This window comes from Fundulus heteroclitus, chromosome 21 (genome assembly GCF_011125445.2).
Source record: "Fundulus heteroclitus isolate FHET01 chromosome 21, MU-UCD_Fhet_4.1, whole genome shotgun sequence".
NCBI classification, from domain to species: domain Eukaryota; kingdom Metazoa; phylum Chordata; class Actinopteri; order Cyprinodontiformes; family Fundulidae; genus Fundulus; species Fundulus heteroclitus.
The window spans coordinates 25,266,568-25,288,218 of NC_046381.1; the positions used below are offsets into that span (position 1 = coordinate 25,266,568).

General features: G+C 37.8%; 2 protein-coding genes and 1 long non-coding RNA gene across 4 annotated transcripts; 2 read left to right on the forward strand and 1 right to left on the reverse strand.

Moving 5' to 3' along the window:
- Positions 1–357: 357 nt before the first annotated feature.
- Positions 358–3,696, forward strand: LOC118556814. The gene is made up of 2 exons (XR_004927388.1): positions 358–576; positions 3,325–3,696. It is a non-coding gene; the product is annotated as an uncharacterized LOC118556814 (long non-coding RNA).
- A 2,462-nt stretch (positions 3,697–6,158) lies between these two features.
- Positions 6,159–10,932, forward strand: LOC118556813. Of its 2 annotated transcripts, none has more exons than XM_036125188.1 (6): positions 6,159–6,193; positions 6,568–6,830; positions 7,325–7,515; positions 8,681–8,774; positions 9,140–9,342; positions 10,199–10,932. In XM_036125188.1, exons 1-6 carry the CDS (start codon positions 6,161–6,163, stop codon positions 10,390–10,392), a joined length of 978 nt encoding a protein of 325 aa, XP_035981081.1. In that variant the 5' UTR covers positions 6,159–6,160; the 3' UTR covers positions 10,393–10,932. The 2 variants fall into 2 exon arrangements, with proteins under 2 accessions (XP_035981081.1, XP_035981082.1); XM_036125189.1 differs by having other exon boundaries at positions 9,143–9,342.
- LOC118556977 lies at positions 10,590–13,070 on the reverse strand. Its single transcript, XM_036125759.1, has 5 exons — positions 12,721–13,070; positions 12,204–12,397; positions 11,658–11,805; positions 10,983–11,187; positions 10,590–10,894 (listed from the first exon to the last, which is right to left on the reverse strand). Exons 1-5 carry the CDS (start codon positions 12,823–12,825, stop codon positions 10,590–10,592), a joined length of 957 nt encoding a protein of 318 aa, XP_035981652.1. The 5' UTR covers positions 12,826–13,070.
- Between the last annotated feature and the right edge of the window lie 8,581 nt (positions 13,071–21,651).

Below are 21,651 nucleotides of genomic sequence, written 5' to 3' on the forward strand. Positions count from 1 at the left end.
CAGACAGCCGATCGCTGTCTCTGGTGGACCTCCACCGGCTTCTTTTGCTGTGGCCGTTAAGATTCCGGATTTCTGGCTACATGATCCGCAATCATGGTTCTTCCACGTCGAAGCACAGTTTGCTCTTCGTGGGATCACGTCGGGGTCACCAATGTGGAGGAGTGAAAATGACGACACAAAGGATGTAGGTTTGAACAGCTCTTTACTCGACTCCAACTGAGAGCAACTGTACAGAAACCGTATATATATACACCAACGAACAAACATATTTCTCATCACTACAACTTCTCCACTGAGTGAGAGTGGAGCCCCCTAGTGGTCCGCCACAATAAGACAAAGTTCCACTGAGATTCTCTTTTGTCCAAATTATAGAAAGATCACAACAAAAATGTTCTGTGTGCTTTCTTCTTAGACTGGCTAGTAATTTTTTTTAATTCATATTAATGATTATTTTTATCTGTGTATGACAAAAAATATTTAGTTTCCAATACATTGAGAAACCTAATATACACTATATTGTATTGTATAAGTATTCACTCACCTGCCTTTGACTCTTCTGGGAAGGCTGTCCACAAGGTTTAGTGAATATATAGCGAGATTTTGAAGGGCTTTCACTTTGAAATTCCACATCAGATGTGGATGAAATTTGTTGCGCAACATCTGGAGGTGTTCTACTGTCAGGCTGAAGTGACAGTATCCCCTGAAAATGTACCGTTTAGTAACAACATTGCCAGAAACTTATGTGAAATTGACTTAATGTAGAGATTTTGGAGGGTTTAATTTAGAAATTCCACATCATGTATATGGATTTTGATGAGTAACATGTCAAGATCCTAATCTGTTATCTGTAAGTGAAAGTAGTCACTTAGAAAAACCAATTGTTTTAATATCCCTGTGCAAATTTTCACTTATCTGAGTCATTGCAACAGCAAGCCTGTTTAAGGCTGTTGGCTATTTTTTTTTAGTAATTATTCAGGCTAAACAGTGACTATGACCAAAATATATATTTCCATATTCACCAGCAGGCTTGAATAATAAAGAAGTATTACATAAAGCTGTGAGAAATTATTTCAACTAACTGAAGTCCACATGTGTAACAAAACAAAGAATAGAATAGGTTGATACACGTCAAACACATTGCTTTTATTTTGGAAAGTAGTCTCAGGCATTGCTACCGTAATGCATGGTGTTCGCATGACCTTCAAAATGAAGGGAGGGCTGGCATGACTGCCGTGTCCACAGTGGCGGCTGGCTTGACCGCAGTAAACTCAACCATGTTCATTGGAAAATCGCCTCACTTTTCTTAGAAAATATCTTACTCCCCCTCTCACCTGGGATATTTGCGCTGAGATTTGTATGGATGACAAGCCTTGTTTTGTCGTGTCTAAAATCAAATCTGCGTAAGGTTCTTAAGACATTTTATTCTGAAAAATGTGGTGCTTTTGCAATGCAGAAGTGACCACTTCCGGTCTCGGAATATGAACAAACGAGCCTCTTTTTCGTTTACGTTTTAAACCATTTTTGTTTTTTCTTACCCGAAATGGAAAATGAATTCCAAATAATTTTTCAAATTTCAATTTTCGCTTATGGACAATGAAAAAGACAAACGCTTTGTATTTCGATTTTCTTTTTTGTATTTTAAAACAAAAATCAAATGGCCATTTGTTTTTGTTTTTTCAATTCCTGCTTCTGAAACGAAAATCCAATGACCAAAAGATACACTGACCGTACACGGACCCTTGCGGTGGTTGCGGAGAGGTGTCTGTTTTGTAGAATAAATCATCCGCCGATGAGTTATTGATCTGGAAAGGCGAATCTGAAACCACCGAAAAACATTTCAGATCCCAAATGGTCCGTGTATCTTTTGGTCATTGGATTTTCGTTTTAGAAACAGGAATTGAAAAAACAAAAACAAATGGCCATTTGATTTTTGTTGTAAAATACAAAAAAGAAAATCGAAATACCAAGCGTTTATCTTTTTCACTGTCAAAAGGGGAAAAGTAAAATTTGAAAAATTATTTGAATTTAATTTTCTATTTTGGGTAACAAAAAACAAAAAAGCTTTTAAACAGAAACGGAAAAACGGCTCGTTTGTTCATACTCCGGAAACCGGATGTGGTTCCTACTGCCTGAGACTACTTTCCAAAATAAAAGCAATATGTTTGACGTGCATCAGGGTATTTTATTATTATTATTTTTTACACATGTCGACTACAGTTAGTTTACATAATTTATTTCAGTTTTATGTAATATTCCTTATTATTGAGGTCTGCTGATGAATATGGAAATATATGTTCTGGTCATAGTCACTGTTTAGCCTAAATAACTACTAAAACAATAGCATACAAGCTTAAACAGGCTTGCTGTTGCAATGACTCAGATAACTGAAAATTTGCACAGGGATATTAAAACAATTGGTTTGCCCAAGTAACTACTTTCACTTACAGATGACAGATTAAGATCTCAAGATGTTACTCATCGAAATCCATCTACATGATGTGAAATTTCAAAATAAAAGCCCTCCAAAATCTCCATGTTAAGTCAGTTTGACCTAAGTTGCTGTCAATATTGAATGGTTTTTAGTGTATACTGTCACTTCAACATGACAGTAGAACACCTCCAGATGTTGCTCAACAAATTGCATCCACATCTGATGTTGTCACTGTTAATATTCTGAAAGGGTAGCATGCAGCTATTGTTGAACAAGAATGTGATCAATGTAAAACACACCTTAACATTCAGGTTCAATTAATACTTTTCTTTTGATAACAGATTTGTTACTTTTAAAAATGTGAAAGTGGATTAAAAACATAAAACAACCGTAAAGTTTATCAAAATTATGTGTGTGTGTGTCCAAAAAAGCTGGACGATGCTCTTATGTTGTAGTTCAACAAGCCCGATATTCATAAAACTTTGGTCATCCTTTGTGATATGGCTTCTCATATTGAAAATAAGAGACAGAATCTAACTGTTGTATCTTAGAGTCATAGGCCTACTTACTTTCGCTGATTCTTGGACATCCTTCTTTCCCGGAAAAACAAGGCTTTATGCGATACATTCATTCAGCCAATAACAAATAAGACAAAGTTCCACTAAGAGTCTCTTTTGTCCAAATTATAGAAAGATCACAACAAAAATGTTCTGTGTACTTTCTTCTTAGACTGACTAGTAATTTTTTTTAGTTCATATTAATGATTATTTTTATCTGTGTATGACAAAAACTATTTAGTTTCCAATACATTGAGAAACCTAATATACACTATATTGTATTGTATAAGTATTCACTCACCTGCCTTTGACTCTTCTGGGAAGGCTGTCCACAAGGTTTAGGAGTGTGTTTATGGGAATTTTTGACCATTCTTCCAGAAATGCATTTGTGAGGTCACATACTGATGGTGTACAACAAGACACGGCTCTCAGTCTCCACTATATTTAATCTCAAAGGTGTTCTATCGGGTTGAGGTCAGGCTCTGTATAGGCCAGTGAAGTTCATCCACATCAAACTCTTCCATCCATGTCCTTATGGACCTTGCTTTGTGCTCTGGTGCTCAGTCATGTTGGAGGAGGCAGGGGCCAGCTCCAAACTGTTCCCACAAAGTTGAGAAAATGGAATTGTCCAAGATGTCTAGTCTGTGGAAACACTCAGAGCTCCGTTCACTGGAACTAAGGGGCCAAGCCCAGCTCCTGAAAAACAAACCCACACCATAATCCCCCCTCTGCCAAACTTTACACTTGGCACAATGAAGTCAGACAATCACCATTCTCCTGGCAACCGCCAAACCTAGACTCGTCCATCAGATTTGCAGATGAAGAAGCGTGATTTGTCACTCAGAAGAACGTGTCTCCAATGCCTTGCATTGCACTTAGTGATGTATGGCTTGGACGCAGCAGATCAGCCATGGAAACCCATTCCATGAAGCTCTCTGCACTGTTCTTGAGCTAATCTTAAGGCCACATGAAGTTTGGAATCTACGCTGTATGCACTTCAGTATCCACTGAACCCGCTCTGACAGTTTACGTGGACTAACACTTCGTGGCTGAGTTGCTGTCGTTCCCAAACATTTCCATTTTCTCATGATACAGCAGTTGACTCAAGAATATTTAGGAGCGTGGAAAGTTGACAACTGGATTTTTTGCCAGCTGGCATCCTATCACAGCTTCATGCTGGAATTCACTGAGCTCCTGAGAGCAACCCATTCTTTCACAAATGTTTGTGAAAACAGTCTGCATGCGTAGTTTTTATACACCTGTGACCATGGAAGTGATTGGAACACCTGATTCTAATAATTTGGATGGCGGAGCGAATACTTTTGCAATATAGTGTATATAGTTATTTTGGAACATCATATCAAATCTTAATGAGCTTTGTTGAGCAGCATCTGGAGATGTTCTACTGTCACTCTGAATCAAAAATTTTCACTTAAAACGTAAGGGTTAGTAGCAACATTATCAGTAACTTAGGTCAAAGTGAATATATAGCGAGATTTTGAAGGGCTTTCACTTTGAAATTCCACATCAGATGTGGATGAAATTTGTTGCGCAACATCTGGAGGTGTTCTACTGTCAGGCTGTAGTGACAGTATCCCCTGAAAATGTACCGTTTAGTAGCAACATTGCCAGAAACCTATGTGAAATTAACTTAATGTAGAGATTTTGGAGGGTTTAATTTAGAAATTCCACATCATGTATATGGATTTTGATGAGTAACATGTCAAGATCCTAATCTGTCATCTGTAAGTGAAAGTAGTCACTTAGAAAAACCAATTGTTTTAATATCCCTGTGCAAATTCTCACTTATCTGAGTCATTGCAACAGCAAGCCTGTTTAAGGCTGTTGGCTATTTTTTTTTAGTAATTATTCAGGCTAAACAGTGACTATGACCAAAATATATATTTCCATATTCACCAGCAGGCTTGAATAATAAAGAAGTATTACATAAAGCTGTGAGAAATTATTTCAACTAACTGAAGTCCACATGTGTAACAAAACAAAGAATAGAATAGGTTGATACACGTCAAACACATTGCTTTTATTTTGGAAAGTAGTCTCAGGCATTGCTACGGTAATGCATGGTGTTCCCATGACCTTCAAAATCAAGGGAGGGCTGGCATGACTGCCATGTCCACAGTGGCGGCTGGCTTGACCGCAGTAAACTCAGCCATGTTCATTGGAAAATCGCCTCACTTTTCTTAGAAAATATCGTCTTACTCCCCCTCTCACCTGGGATATCTGCGCTGAGATTTGTATGGATGACAAGCCTTGTTTTGTCGTGTCTAAAATCAAATCTGCGTAAGGTTCTTAAGACATTTTATTCTGAAAAATGTGGTGCTTTTGCAACGCAGAAGTGACCACTTCCGGTCTCGGAATATGAACAAACGAGCCTCTTTTTCGTTTACGTTTTAAACCATTTTTGTTTTTTCTTACCCGAAATGGAAAATTAATTTCAAATAATTTTTCAAATTTCACTTTTCGCTTATGGACAATGAAAAAGACAAACGCTTTGTATTTCGATTTTCTTTTTTGTATTTTAAAACAAAAATCAAATGGCCATTTGTTTTTGTTTTTTCAATTCCTGCTTCTGAAACGAAAATCCAATGACCAAAAGATACACTGACCCCAAATGTACAGCGTTCTAATTCTTCCAGTCTATTAGCAGCTTCCCGTAAGAGGTCGGACACTGAACGTCTGCCTGCTGAGTTTGACATTACTAAACAATTCCTTAGTGCTTGGAAAAGGGTCCGTGTATCTTTTGGTCATTGGATTTTCGTTTCAGAAACAGGAATTGAAAAAACAAAAACAAATGGCCGTTTGATTTTTGTTTTAAAATACAAAAAAGAAAATCGAAATACAAAGCGTTTCTCTTTTTCATTGTCAAAAAGGGGAAAATAAAATTTGAAAAATTATTTGAATTTAATTTTCCATTTCGGGAAACAAAAAACAAAAATGCTTTTGAACGGGAACGAAAAAAGGGTCGTTTGTGGTCGTTTGTTCATATTCCGAGACCGGATGTGGTTACTTTTTTGTGGCAAAAGCGCCAGTGAAGTTATAGCTGCCCGGGGGAAAATAAATACTTGCTGCTGCGTAATTGAGCTTAAGCAAGGACATGGAGCCATATGTTGTTTTCAGAAACAATAAAAGAGTCTCTCTCAGAGAAGAAGACATGACTGCAGAAAAACTAAGCCGGATTTTTCAGGTAAAAAATATTTTCAGATGTTGCTAGCTACGAGCTATCGCAAACGTTAGCTAACTTGTGGATGGATTCTTGTTCGGCTTGGGTGTTACCTATGTTTCAGCCGTGAAAAGCCGTAAACAGCAAACATGCTACATGCTCAGAAATCCTACAAATTATTTGGTGAGGCTTGCCTAATGTTAACCCCATTAAACTTAGTGGAGGTGTTTGCATTTACTTTACTGAACAGTCAGAAATCCATCTCATCGTGGATTATCCCTTAGCATTAAATACTCTCTATATATTTAACATTTATGAAGCTGTCCTCTAAGTAGTTACTAAAAAAATATTAAATAAAAAAAACACTTCACATATTGCACTTATGGGTTTCTTCACAGGTCACAGCTCATAGTCTTTACATGACTGACGATGCTAATGTGGCAGTTTTTCCTGGAGCTTCTGGTGCATTCAGCACATTGGACCTTAGTCCAAGAGGTCACTATGAGGTTCACGGTGAGGAGGACACCTCATGTGCTTCACCATCCACTCAGCGCTTCACATTCATGCGAACCTCTGCAACTACTCCTGGTCCAGCTTTGGAGCGTGCTGCCTTAGCCCCACCACCGCCACCCAGAGCCACTGCCTCAAAAACTTTTCAAAGGTAACTTCTTAGATGATAAAGATGCAATATATAATTTTAGATGTAACAATTACAGTAAATGGAATAAAAAAATATTATTTGCAAAACAGGTGCTTCACTCTGGATGATATGATCAGCTCCAGTTACCCTTGTTTGTATACTTTTTACTTATGGTGCAATAGTTATTACTGTATATTTCATTTATAACACACATTTAAATTTCCTAACCTCGGCCCAAACAGTGGCCGAGGTTATGTATTTCCATTTTCTGTCATCAAGCTTATGCAAAATGTTATCAAAGTGTTTATATCAAACTTTGTGTATTATTTGTGCCTAATCCAAGGAAGAGATGATTACCTTGTCACAACAATCAACCCTAAGATACTATAAAAACCGAATGCATTTTATAGTTATTGTTGCAATACATAAGACCATCACTGTTAACTAGGATTACAAATGTTACTTGTGTCATAATAACATTTCATATTTTAATATTTCATATTTTATTCTTCCAGATCAATTTTTCTTGCTGAGGTGGTTGGTGGGAGGTTGAGTCCGAGCAGAATGGTGGTGGTCCGGTTTTTGGAATGTGAGGCTACCCTTCAGGGGATCATCGGAAAAGTGCAAGATGCGATAGGAAGTCATGACCCCATCGTATTGACTGATGCACAGGGCAACGCAATCCTGGAGTCTGAAGGAACAACAGGTGGGAACATTAATTTTATTTTCAATAAAATTTTATTTATATAGCGCCAATTCATGTCATGTCATCTCAAGGTACTTTCCAAAGTCAAATTCAATCAAATTATCCAGATTAGGTCAGATTTTACAGATTAGTCTGAAAGTTTACTCTCTAAGGAAACGCAGCAGGTTGCATCAAGTCTTGACAAGCAGCATTCACTCCAACTGAAGAAGAGCCACAGCCTTTCCATGTGTTTGATATTCAGGAAGAGCCACAGTGGACAGTCGTGTGCATTGTTGATGGTTTTGCAGCAATCCCTCATACTGAGCATGCATGAAGCTCTTAAAAGCTGAATGATGACAAGCAATGCAAATTGGAGAACAGTAGAACTCAGTTGAGAGAGAAATAGGCCCTGATGTCCTCCAGCAGCCTTAGCCTATAGCAGCATAACTATAGAGGTAGCTCAGGGTAACATGAGCCACTCTGATTATAAGCTTTGTCACAAAGGAAAGTTTTAAGCCTAGTCTTAAAAGTAGACGGGGTGTCTGCCTCACGGACCAAAACTGGGAGTTGGTTCCACAGGAGAGGAGCCTGATAGCTAAAGGATCTGCCTCCCATTCTACTTTTAGAGACTCTAGGAACCACCAGCAGACCTGCAGTCTGAGAGCGAAGTGCTCTGTTAGGAACATACGGGGTAATCAGACCTCTGATATACGATGGAGCTTGATTATTAAGGGCTTTATACGTTAGAAGAAGAATTTTAAATTCTATTCTTGATTTAACAGGAAGCCAATGAAGGGAAGCTAAAACAGGAGAAATATGATCCCTCTTGTTGATTTTCATGAGATTCATGATACATGTCATCTCAAGGCACAAGTCAAATTCAATCAAATCATACAGCTTGGTCAATAACGTTTCCTGTCTAAGGTTTTAAGTAAGACTTAATTGACTTAATTTAATTTATAACCGCAAAGTTACATTGATCAGCTGATTCATTGATTTTTTTTCCATAACATGAAACTATAATATGAATAAATAAATAAAATGAACAAATGCCTATAATATATTAGATAAACTGTTTACTACGTCTTTTGTGATTTAAAATTTGAGTGGACTTGATTAGTAATGACTACTTAATCAATACTCAAGTTTTAATGTTTTTTTCCTGGTTTTCACCCCCACTGTTAAGGATCACAGTACTGGAAACAAAATGCACGAAAGATCCTTGCAGTACAAGAACAGAGCTTCCAGGTGTTGCAGGGCAACAAAAGGAGGAGAATGAGGTAATCTTGAGTATTAATTTTTCTTATCTGTCCAAATATCTAAATGCAAAGCATTTTTTTGTTTTTAACTTGTATATCTTCTAACTTTTGTTATTCAGACTAATGAAGCTTACCGACTCTTTGGCCTTTAATGATTTTGTATCTTAGTGGCTTCTATAATGTTTAGGAGAAACTTTGATTTTGCTACCACCATAAAAGCTGCTGAAGCACAACCTGTGTGTGTGTGTGTGTGTGTGTGTGTGTGTGTGTGTGTGTGTGTGTGTGTGTGTGTGTGTGTGTGTGTGTGTGTGTGTGTGTGTGTGTGTGTGTGTGTTAGAGGGCGGGTGAGAGACCATGGTTGTTCATATAAACATGTTTCCTTCTAGTAGCAGCCGAAAAGATGAAGAAGCTGCAGGTATTGGAGAGGTCACTGAGAAGATAGAAGAGCTTCTACTGGCATCACAGAATCTACCTGATGTCACTGCATCAATCAGAGAACTCACCAATCTAGCTGCCACTCAAAAAGTAATCCTGACTCCTTCCCAGCTACATACCATCAAACAAGGGTTCTGCTGTGTTATTTGTATGAGTAAGTACACAATAAATGTATTTGGATGCTTTTTGTGCAGTGTGTTCCAGAGTTAGAATTTTCCAAATACTTATGAATTACTATATGTTCTAGTTATGGCCATCTAAAAAAGAAAGCATTGTCCTCCAGTACATCAATAACATTTTAACCCAAGGCTTAGACTGACTATGGTGCAAGTTGCGGTCCTGATCCAAATCCGGCTTTCCACAAACCCCCACTCACCTGGAACGCTGGTTGCTGAAAAGGCTCTTGTGAGAACAGAAGTTTATGTGGTCCTTTCCTTTATGTGTTGGCTATTCCTCATAAATGATTAAATACAGCCATGGTTTCCATTCTTTTAGGTTTCCATTTTCTTTAGGACAAAACTCGTTATCCGTATGCACAAACATCCTATTTCATACTCCAAAAGCCTGTCTTTCCTTGTGTTTCTGTCTTGAGGTTTTGTTCAAATTAATCAAGCTACCTAAGTTGGTGGAGAAAAACTTTATTGTGTCTGGTGGCCAAAGTTTCCTGTTTGGCTTGTGAAGTTTAGGAGCTCGATCCACGGAACGCTACGGTGTCTTGTCAAACCCCTGTCTTGCGTAATTTACTTTCAGCGCCATACAGCCTCAGTAGCCGGACCCGCAACCACATGCAACTGATAGTTTGATACATTGACTTTTAAATATTTGGGCTCCTTGTGTTGCCGCAAACGTGTCTGCACCGTATTCAGTGTGAGCCTTGCATAATGTCTTATGGACACACATACACCAAATGACTAGTTATTCTATTTTTTTCTGTTTATGTACAGCACTTTGAATCGTCTTGTTACTCAAAAGTGCGATATAAATAAACTTGCCTTGCCTTTGTCTTTCAGAGTTCATTGAGGAACCAGTCTTCACACAGTGTTGCCAGAGCATTATTGGCTGCAAAACATGTGTGGAACAGTGGCAGGAAACCTCGGTGCACTGTGCAAAATGTAGAGTGAACACTGCAGGCAACAACATATTGGAAGTGAATGGTCTGTCAGAGGCATTTTCTGTTCTGAGTTCCCTTTTTCAAGAGGAGTAACTATTTGCACTTTAACACCCACCAATAGGTTGTAAAACACGTTTATTACAGTTTTTTTGCAAAGATTAAAACATGTGGGTCAGAGTTTTAGTAATGATGACAATTGAATTACACGCTTCACTGTTTAATGTCATATAAATGTTTATTGTTCTTATTACAAATTTACAGTCTCTAAGTTAAATAGAGCTACTGGCTTTTCACACATTGCGCTGAGTTGTTGTTATAAGACAGAGCAATGCCTGTTTGTAGGGAGCAAAATCATTGTTGACTGCTCGAGACATTAAGTTGGAGATATCAGAATATTGTTCAGCAAACTGGTGCTCAACTGTAATCTTCTCCTGTTCAGTTGAAAATGGATCAACTCCAAAAGTTGAATGTCTCGTCAGTGAGGTTCCAAACTGCAGATTGTAAAGGTCTGCTGCTTCACCCGAACGAGGCAACAGCTCCTGTGGGATTTTTCTGGGACACCCACAGCTAGCCAAGTTATTTGGTATACCTTTATCTGAAAAATAAAGAACATACAGTTGGTCTTGAAGTTTATGAATGCTGTTGTCATTATTATAAATCTTCAGAACACTGTCTTATTTCACCTGGAATGCGATGAGCATTCCATGACTCCACCAGCCTTGTAAGACCAATCTCACACAAGCGGCCAGTCAGGTTGGACACACAATATCGCACAAGACTGTCATTCATGTCTATTTCCTCTTGATCCACCAACTGCAGAAGAGCTGTCTTCAGTGGATAGTTGACACGATTGTTGACTTCTGGCCATATTCGTTCAACTATGTGATTCTGAATTTGCAACAAAGATGTGTAATCAGTCAATTTGTTCTTGTGGGTAAATCAGTCAGAAAGCAATGGTAATGAAGAATTACCAGTGAATCAATAGATTTAACAACTCAGCACACATTATAGTCATTGACCGCTGAGCCAATGATTTTATCAGGAATTCACTTTAAGGACCATTTTCCCAAATGGACTGTAACATAAAAATCACAGTGCTTCTCAGATAACTACAATATAAAGGTTGAATTAAGTCCAACGCTGTTGCCACTGCAGTTGTGTATTATTAAGCTGTAACAAGATTTACAAAAGAAACTTCTTTCGACCATAGATAATTTAATGATTAATTACCCTAAAATTGGGAAAAGTAAGTCTCAATTTGTCACGTATGCAAAAAGATAGTTTGCTGCTGATGAAAATCTAATAATAAAATCACACTCAAGTGTATGGTAGCAACCTAAAAAACTATTGAACTAAACCTGTGTGGATGAAGTCTGAAGATAAGGCATTCGCTCCTGATTGTGGCGGTGAGATGACAAAAGCTCCTGCATGAAGAGCGTCAAATAAAACTCCTTGCCATGATCCACTCTCACCTGGTCCCACATACCATAATCAAGTACTGCAGGCCTATTGGATGAAAAAAAGTTTCTTGTATTTTGTGTAAAAACTTTTCAAAATTAACTGTTGTCAGTTATTCTTAGCATAATATACTTCATAAAAATGCAAATGTTAAACAGTTATTAAGATAAGATAGAACTTTATTTATCTCACAATGGAGGTATTTACTTGTGACATTGGCTCTTATAAGCAACAGAAGGTGCACACAGGAGGAAAAGGTGCATGAAGAATATACTGTACATCCAGATATATAAAGTGGACAGGAAAATAAATAAATACAATTTCAGAATATCAAATAGTTATTGCACAGTTGCACAGGGTATCAAATAAAGTTACATATTTTTGTATGAATAGTATTCATGTGTATGTTATCCCTTTAGTTTCCACTATAATGCATTCGTCATTACCTGAAAACATCTTCATAGATAGCAAGGTTGTTTTTTATAGGCATTGTGGAATGAGCAACAATCTTTTTGCTGAAACCATCGATGGCTAAAACATGGGTCACCCCAAACATAGCCAGTTTTTCATTTTGGTCCATATGAATCTTGTGACCCATGTAATCAGCCTGGTATGGTATGGGGTTGAGATTGCGGGCACCCTAGAGAGAGACAGGAAAAGGATGTAACTATTTCACAAAAAAAAAAAAAAAAAACATTACTCCATATACACTACGTCAGCTGCAGAGTTTCCAAACATGTTTGAATGTCTTTTTGTGTCTCTGTCAAAAAATAACATATTTAGGGCAGCCTGTTCTGATATATCTGTTTATTATAAATAGCTGTACGATTTCAATCTCATGCAAGCCAAGTACCTGCAGCTAAACACACAGCAATAAAGTTAAAGAAATGAACATGCATCGGCTAATAGTTACACATAATTTGCACATGTGTATGTAAAATATTAAAGATGGGATAGTAAGACCTGACGTCTTGCTTCATGGTAAGGCTGATGCATAGTTCTGAGTGCTGATCCAATTCGTGTCTCTGCAGCATGCATTCCTTTCATGGCAAGATATCCCTTCATCATCCTTCTTCCATATGTAGGTCCAGTCTAAACAATAAAAAATAATTTGCACATTCCAAAATCTTACCAACTGATGTATCATTAAATTAGACGCCACATTTTCCATTTTGTATAATGGAATTGATCAGTTATTCGGATGTTGATAGTCACTATAAATATTGGAAGGCTGAGGCACTTTGTTTACTATTTGTAATACACAGGGATAAAAGATGCCAGTCAAATTTGATAAGACACAAATCCTAGACATACAGTAGAGGTGCGTGCGTGTGTATGTTACTACTTGTTCCTTCTCAAATTCTTTCTCTCACATCACACACACATCCTGTAGCAAAAGGGAAATAAAGCAGGATCATACCTCAGTTATAGCTTTTGCCACCTCCAACTCCAAATGTGCGTCAGGGAGTCCTATCATACTCAAGCCATTTTCATTGCAGAATCTCCTGACGTTTCTTGCAGAACATCCTCTAGCTCCCCCACTCACCTGGCCTATTTGCGCTGCGATTTCAATGGATGACAAGCCTTGTTTTGCCATGTCTAAAATCAGATCTCCGTAAGGTTCTAAAGACATTTTGTTCTGCTTTAACACTGGCAGCCTGAAAATTTTGGCGCTTTTGCCACAAAAAAGTAACCACATCCGGTCTCGGAATATGAACAAACGACCACAAACGACCCTTTTTTCGTTCCCGTTCAAAAGCATTTTTGTTTTTTGTTTCCCAAAATGGAAAATTAAATTCAAATAATTTTTCAAATTTTATTTTTCCCTTTTTGACAATGAAAAAGAGAAACGCTTTGTATTTCGATTTTCTTTTTTGTATTTTAAAACAAAAATCAAACGGCCATTTGTTTTTGTTTTTTCAATTCCTGTTTCTGAAACGAAAATCCAATGACCAAAAGATACACGGACCGAAAAGCCATGTAGATTGACCGATGCAGTAAAAATGCTAACCAACCAATGGGAAGAAGTTGAGCCCTTAAGACACAGCCCCTCCTCATTTGCATAATGAGGCAGAAATGCATACAGAAATGTAAAAAGGACTGGCAGAAATGTAAAAACGAGAGATAGAAATGTAAAAACGGCAAACAGAAATGTAAAAAGGACAGGCCGAAATGTAAAAAGGACAAAAAGAAATGTAAAAAGGACAGACAGAAATGTAAAAACGAGAAACAGAAATGTAAAAAGGACAGACAGGAAAGTAAAAACAACAAACAGAAATGTAAAAAGGACAGACAGAAATGTAAAAAGGACAAACAGAAATGTAAAAAGGACAGGCAGAAATAAATAGCATCGGAGAAATAAATAGGGCAAAAAAAATACAAAGAAAGAATAAAACAGACAAAAATATTATAACATGCACATAAATAAATACTTAAAAAATAAGTAATTAATAAATAAAGTGGCTAATTAAAGGAGATATATACATTTTGTCTCACTGTATAATTTATTTTCTACCTACATTTATTTGTTTATTATATTTTTGGTGGCACATAATTGTATGCATATTTATTTATTGAACATGTATTTATTTCTGTATTTATTTTTAATTATGGAAGACTTGGTCCTCCATACCTTTACAGTGATTAATCTACAAATTATGTGCAGTTAGTTCAGCCCATTTTTTCAGTGAAATGGTAAAAATACCAGAGAAGGGAAGCCATTTGTTACATTTACTATATATTTTACCTTGTCTTTCTTGAGAACTATAATAATCTGCATGTTAAACAGGTATAGTTTTATGCATAGAAAAGGTGACAAAAAACAATTATGGTAACATTTGGCATTTTTTATTTACAGGAAGAAAAGGAAACAAAATATGTGAGGATAAACACTTCTGTGCCAATCCTCCAAATATTTTTTAATGAAGGGGACCTGAAACCAGCCTTCTAGCTAAACAGGGCCACCATCGTCCTCCTTCAGCTGCTGCCCATCAGAAGGTCCATGGATGGCCACAGGAGATAGAGGTGCTGGTGACCCTCTACTGGCTGGACTGTGGCGCATCATATAGGGAAACAGCTTGCCAGTAAGATCTCTTACCTTCTTGTCCTTAAATAAAGCCAGCAATGACACACAATTGATAGATGATATTAATTGGATAGAAGATTAAGACATATCAGCATATTACCTAAATTACAAGTTAATTTTATATTTGGTACAGGTCAAGTGGAGGCATGCTACAACAGGCACCATGCCAAGGCGAGAAACATCACTGAGTGTGTCTTTGATGGTCTGAAGACACGGTGGCGTTCCATCTTCTTCAGGGTGCTGGAGGTCCGCCTGACGTTTGCCCCAAAAGTAATCACCGCCTGCTGCATCCTCCACAATATTAGTATAGAGGCAGGGAACCAGCTAGACGTGGAGGATGAGGAGGTTGATCCAGAGGAGGATGACCATCCGGCGGCTGAAGACAGGGAGCTGCTCCAGCTGGCTGCATGTTTAAGTGAACATGACTACATGTGACCTAATGTAGATCAGTTGTAGTAGTCATGTTCACATGCTGCTTCATTGAATTTTTTTTCACCACCTGTAAATATACATAAAATAATGAGTAAATTAATTTCCATTCCAACTATTTTTAATTGTAAGTTTATAGGCATTGTCTGTTTGTATAAGATCTTAATGAGTTATTTCTTTGTTTTAAACCATGTTAGTAACTGTTAATAATTTGTTGAATATATTACACCTTCATTCTGTTCCAAAGATAAAACATTTGTATAAAATAAATGTCTGTTTTTTCATATACTATTATTACTATTATTTTCTTTCCCTCTTTCTCCTCTCAATTATTCGTGTCCTGACTCAGAAGAAACTCACTTAGATAAGAAAAACATTTGTAGAATGTATTTATTTATTTATTTTATATGCTGCTGTCGTCCTAGGGAGACATTTACAATTTATTCCAGCAAGTATTGAGTTAATAAAGCAACACACGTCAGTCAGATAAACACAAAACAAATAAATCATAACCAGCGGTATTATGCACACTACTTTTTTTAAATTACGCACTAACTCTGTAAACAGGCCACATAGGGAAGCTTAAAAGTATAATGTTCTCGCCTCAAACGATCTGAAAACGTACTTTTGAAGAACAGCAGCAGCAGAAAAGGGAATTTTTAACTTACCGCTGTGCGCTCTGTCTGCGCTGTCTCGAATCAAGCTGCGGCCGCGGTGCATTCTGGGCAAGCGGACAGTCTGAAGAACGCACAAGTCTGCTCTGATGCATGCTCGATAAAGAGGGCGGGCGAGAACAACATCCGGGGAATTCGTCGCGTTCTCGATTTGGCGTTCTCGGCAATGGAACAGTGCTCGGGCTGAGGCTGATGACGTGTCACGAGCACACGAGAACGCTCAAGAACGCATATTGAGAAACGGCCATCATATACGTAGACGCCCCATTGTACGCTGCCGGCCGCTAGGCCGACGTGCCTACAGGGCGGCCATCTTGGGTCAGACCACAGATCAGACATCTGCTGTAAAAATGAATAGGAGGCAGCTCAGATCTCATTTTAATCATATGTGCACAGTAATCGTGACCTTTCAGACAGATTACACATAATTATTCAGAACCAAAACTATTTAAACTGAAGTCAAACTGGATGAAAAATGTACACGCACTTACATATTTTGCAGTTACATATTAATCTAATATACACATAAATTATACACACATAAATATCTCTCTCTTTCTTCCTATATATATATATATATATATATATATATATATATATATATATATATATATATATATATATATATACACACACACACTGTATATATAGGCTATATACACAGACACCGATCTACAGACAACAGCACTGATCTACATAGGAGCCAACCTATATACAGACAAGTGAGAGCAGAGGTGCCCATAACAGCATTTAAAAATTGTATAATACAAACCGCAATCATCACTAAAAAAAATAAAATAAATATATTATATTAAAAAAAATCTGGGGGAAAAAAATCAACAAAAAACCTAATAACGCATCTTAGAATCAAACACATTACAAAATCTTAGCAAAAACTGTATAATCTTTTTTTTATAATCTTTTATCTCTGATCTAAAAATGCTGTGTAACGGACTTTTGAAAAATAACATGTTTAAACCATGATTTAACTCTCCTTTCAGAATTCAACGTCTTTGGAGAGACGTGTGGTGCGCAGGAACTAACATATACAACAATGTGCTGCACTCAGGAAAGGACAACAGTTTGCTTGACCTGTCAAACATGTTAGATAACTTCTGTTATCGCTATTTATTTGTCTCAAGACTACAACTAAGTTTTCACACCATCAGCAGTGGCTGGGATGACCATTCACTCAGAACTAAGGGGAATCTAACAATCAGTTATGGGAGATGGGAAGCAGAACCAGAAATCACAGAGGTAAGATGGATTTTTTTTGTGCTTGCTATTATACAGTTTCTCACATTAATGCGTATATTTCAAACCAGAAATGAATTTATCTGATCTCTCCAATACAACAAAACATTGAATACATCAGAGAGGTGGCATTGAAACTGTTTTCTTTGAAATGTATTTCTTATTAAAATTAATGGATTTTGGAGTCTTTTTTTTTCCAATCCTTAGCTCCATGAATTAAATTATATTCAGTAAGTTGTAGCAACAGAATCATGGCCTCTTTTTTTATTCTCTATATATCTCCATCTTTCTTGCAGGGACTCTGCCTGCCTCATATTGACTGGGACGACAGTGGACTGCTGGATGACCCACACTGTGGGGTCATTTTTCCTGAAACTGGCGAGATAGATATATATATATATATATATATATATATATATATAGATATATATATATATATATATATAGATAGATATCTATATATATATCTATATATCTATATATATATATATATATATATATATACTATAGAGATCTATATCTATATCTATCTCTCTATATCTCTTATTATCAATAATTCTCTAGCGAGCGCGCGCGCGCGCTCTACTCTCGCGCTCGCGCTCTCTCTCTCTCTCTCTCATCGCCTATCTCTCTCTCTCTAGACGCTGCGCCTCTCTGTTATATCCTCTATCTCGCTCGCGCTCGAGCTCCTCTCTGTCTCTATGTACCCCAGCTACTCTCGCGCATCGCTCTCTCTCTCTCTCTCTCTCTTCTCTCTGCTCTCTATAACATCTTTCTCTCTCTCCTCTCTCTTCTCGTTCTCTCCTCTCTCTCTTCTCTCTCACTATCTCTCTCCTATATCTCTTCTTCTCTCTCTTTCTCTCTCTCTTTCTCTCTCTCTTCTCTCCTCTCTCTCTTCTCTCTCCGCTCTACTCTCTCTCTTCTCTCTCCTCTCCTCTCTCTCTCTCCTCTCTGTCTCTCTCTCTCCCTCTCTCTCCTCTCGTCTCTCTCTCTCTCTCTCTCTCTCTCTCTCCTCTCTCTCTCTCTCTCTCCTCTCTCTCCTCTCTCTCTCTCTCTCTCTCTCTCTCCTCTCTCTCCTCTTCTCTCCTCTCTCTCTCTTCTCTCTCTCTCTCTCTTCTCTCCTCTCTCTCTCTCTTCTCTCTTCTCTCCTCTCTCTCTCTCTTCTCTCCTCTCTCTCTCTCTCTCTCTCTATCTCTCCTCTCTATCTCATCTTATATAATATATATAGAGTGAGAGCAGGAACAGGAGCAGAACCAGAACCACAGCAGGTGGGCGGAGATGATGGGAACTCGGGCTGGTAAGGAAAAGGTAAGGCGAGCAGTCATGAGCAGAAGTTAACGGTAACCAACAGAATGAACCAACGAGGAAGGACTGAATGCAGGGAGCTTAAATAGGGAGGATGACAGGTGTGATGAGTTCTGGCTTGATTAGTGGCTGACAGGTGTAGATGATTACTGAGGTGGAGAGGAGACTGGGATGTATGGAGGGTGAACAGTGCCCTGAAATGTCCATGGTGCAGCAAGCAAAGCTGCAGCATGACAGAGGGTTTACCGCAACATGACATGTTTAATTAACAAAGGGTGGCATTTGTTACATTTTGTCTGATCAGAAAGATTGTCTGGATAAGCAGGATGTTTACAGATGTTGGCAGCTTCATAGCTACTTCTGCTGGAGGGAATGTGGAGAACTCATGGTGAGTCACGCCTTGGTCTTTCCATCCATCCTGCCCTTCTGGAAGGATGTGGATGTAATTATTTCACAAACTCTGCGTATCTCTAGTACCAGCTTGTGTCTCTATACCTCAGGTGTAAACCAGAAAATATGATACCTAACTTCTGAAGGTCGATTAAAAATGTTGGCTTTGAAAGCACATAACCCCAACATTTTTCAAAGTTGTTCAAAGACATAATTCTTATTATTATTTATTCATTATCTCTTAAAACAGACTTTTTTTAAAGAACGGTTTTTATACATCTTTATTTATTTATTATCATCATTATTATTATTTTTTTCTTCCTTCAAATTTTTATTGTGAATATAATGTAACATGCTCCTTTATGTGTCTATTTATTGTCTTATAATGGAATTTTTATAGTACTGTTTTTTGTGTGAATGCAGTGTGACGCATAGTTTGGACTATGTAGCAGCCAGAGTCTGTAACCCAAATCAAATTTCCTTTGGGACAATAAAGTTAATCTAAATCTAAATTCATCTGCTCCTTTTGTAACATCCAGGACCTCTTGTTCTGTTGGCTTTTATGTTCTTGGTTTCATTCTTTTTATCAAACAAAAGGAGGAATTGTGAACTTAGATAAAAAGTAAAAATAACGAAAGAAAAAAAAAATCAACAGTGTATTAACAACTGAAATTTTCACAAAGACTGCCTTATAAAACACATTTTCTTATGAGGAAAATGTTTCCAAGGTTAGGGTTGATTATTAGGATCCTACCTGGTTTCACATGTAAAATAAATCCCCAGAGCAGCAGTGCAGTAACAAAGTGATCATTTTATTAAGGTTCATAAACAGTTATATGGTATGGTGGAGCGTTAGCACAGCCTGAGTATTTAGCAACCCGTAGTCACTCATTTTAGAACTGCACCTTTCAAAAATCTGTACAGATACATAACAGAGGAAAGTAGAAACATAGGATTCTGCATGTCACCTCCCACAAATATTCTATCCATTTAGTCAGGCTTTCTTTAGTTGAATTCTGATGTTGAAAAAGTTAAATGAATAGTAAATCAATAAAGTAATGGTGCTACAATTATCCATCCCTTTACCTTACTGTAGAAACCCCAAATGCCCTGTAGCTTAAATATTTATTGTCAAAGCGTGTACAGGTAACTGATAGAGGTAATCACTCTTTGCCCACAATGATTATAAGTGTTCATGATATGCAATGTGTGTATTCAGCATATGAACATTTCAAAGACAAGGCTTTGTTTTTTTACATGGTCATCAAAGAGCATCCATTCATCTCTATTGAATACCTCAGCTGGATTTGCAGTAGTGAGAGCTGGGACAAAATTAGACAACTCTGACATAAAGCCCCAACAACACAACTGAAGGTGCCTGCAGTGAAAGCAGCAAACAACAGCAGTAGATATCTGAGAGCTGATTACAAAAAACGACCAATTCAGCACAGAATAACGAGAAAAGACAGACAAAGGAAAGGCCAACTCCTCTGAGCCTTCTAAGTACATCAGCATCAAAAACACAGCAAAGAAAACATTTGAGGGGAGTTTCAGGACTCCCCCTAATTCTATTTACCAATAAGTAGAAAAGATTGTAAGACAAAAAGACGAGCAATCCAACAGGATCGTAGCTTTTTTCTTGTGGATGTACAGTAGATGTGCATTGATAAGGCCTTAACAGCCATCAATCACAGCAAGAAGGTGTGTGTGAGATTCGTAAATGAGCATTTTCCAATTTTCATAAGCGCTTGACCTAAAATAAAACATGATTTGATAAAAATATTTTGAATATCGTATTTATACCCTCCAGTAGCCCTAATTTTAAAGTGCATTCCCACTTTCTGCTGCGGAGAAGCAAACTAAGCCTCCTCCCCTGCCAGCTGCTCCCTGGGCAACAGGTCAGATGATCCATTTTTGGACAAAGGGCTCATCAATTGAACAAATCTGGCTTTGTGTCTCTGCATCTGTACACAGCGACAACAGTGTGGTTCAGGTCGAATAAACTGATTGTCATCATGCTAAATACAGCGGGAATTAGCTGTCTATATGAAGAGGTTATTAAATGCCTGATTAAAAGAAACCAATGGTAACAGTAGGGTGTGATGGAAGGCAAACTAGCCGTCTACCACAACATTTTTGGCAACACAACCCGACCACTCTAAGGGCCAGACTAACTGTCTGCCTGGGACAGCTGAGTTGCTCTGGCATGAGTTTTTGACTGGTTGTATTCTCATAGTAGTCTTTTTGAGTAATAGGCATCCTCAAAAAAACATGAACATCAATATTGTTGAGGAACATTCTCAGTTTACATTTTTCTGAATTAGAAACAAGTTCAACACCAGGATGGGCACCTCGTGGGAGTGGTCCACTTTAAGGAGCTGACATTTCCAATCCAACCAATAACGAGACGTCAGTCGTAGCATTCACACTGCTCAAGTTAGAAAATGTCGGGCTCAGTACGGAAGGATGCTCATGTTTGGCTGTCAGAATCCTTAATCGGCTGTTGGTGAGCCTGTCTCACTGAACCAGATTCTAGTTAACCACAGAAGACTGGCTTACATTTCTTTTACTAGGAAATATTTTTCTGATGAAACCCTAGGACAGAGTAAACCACCTTAATGCGTAGCCTTTGGAAAATCTTATAATTTGTTAATCCAAGTCAAAGCATTAATCTAGGGATTTCTTGGCGAGTTGCTGTTTAATCTTAGAGACGTTGCTTTCAAACCATTTAATCTCAAACTAGCTCGGTACCCAGTC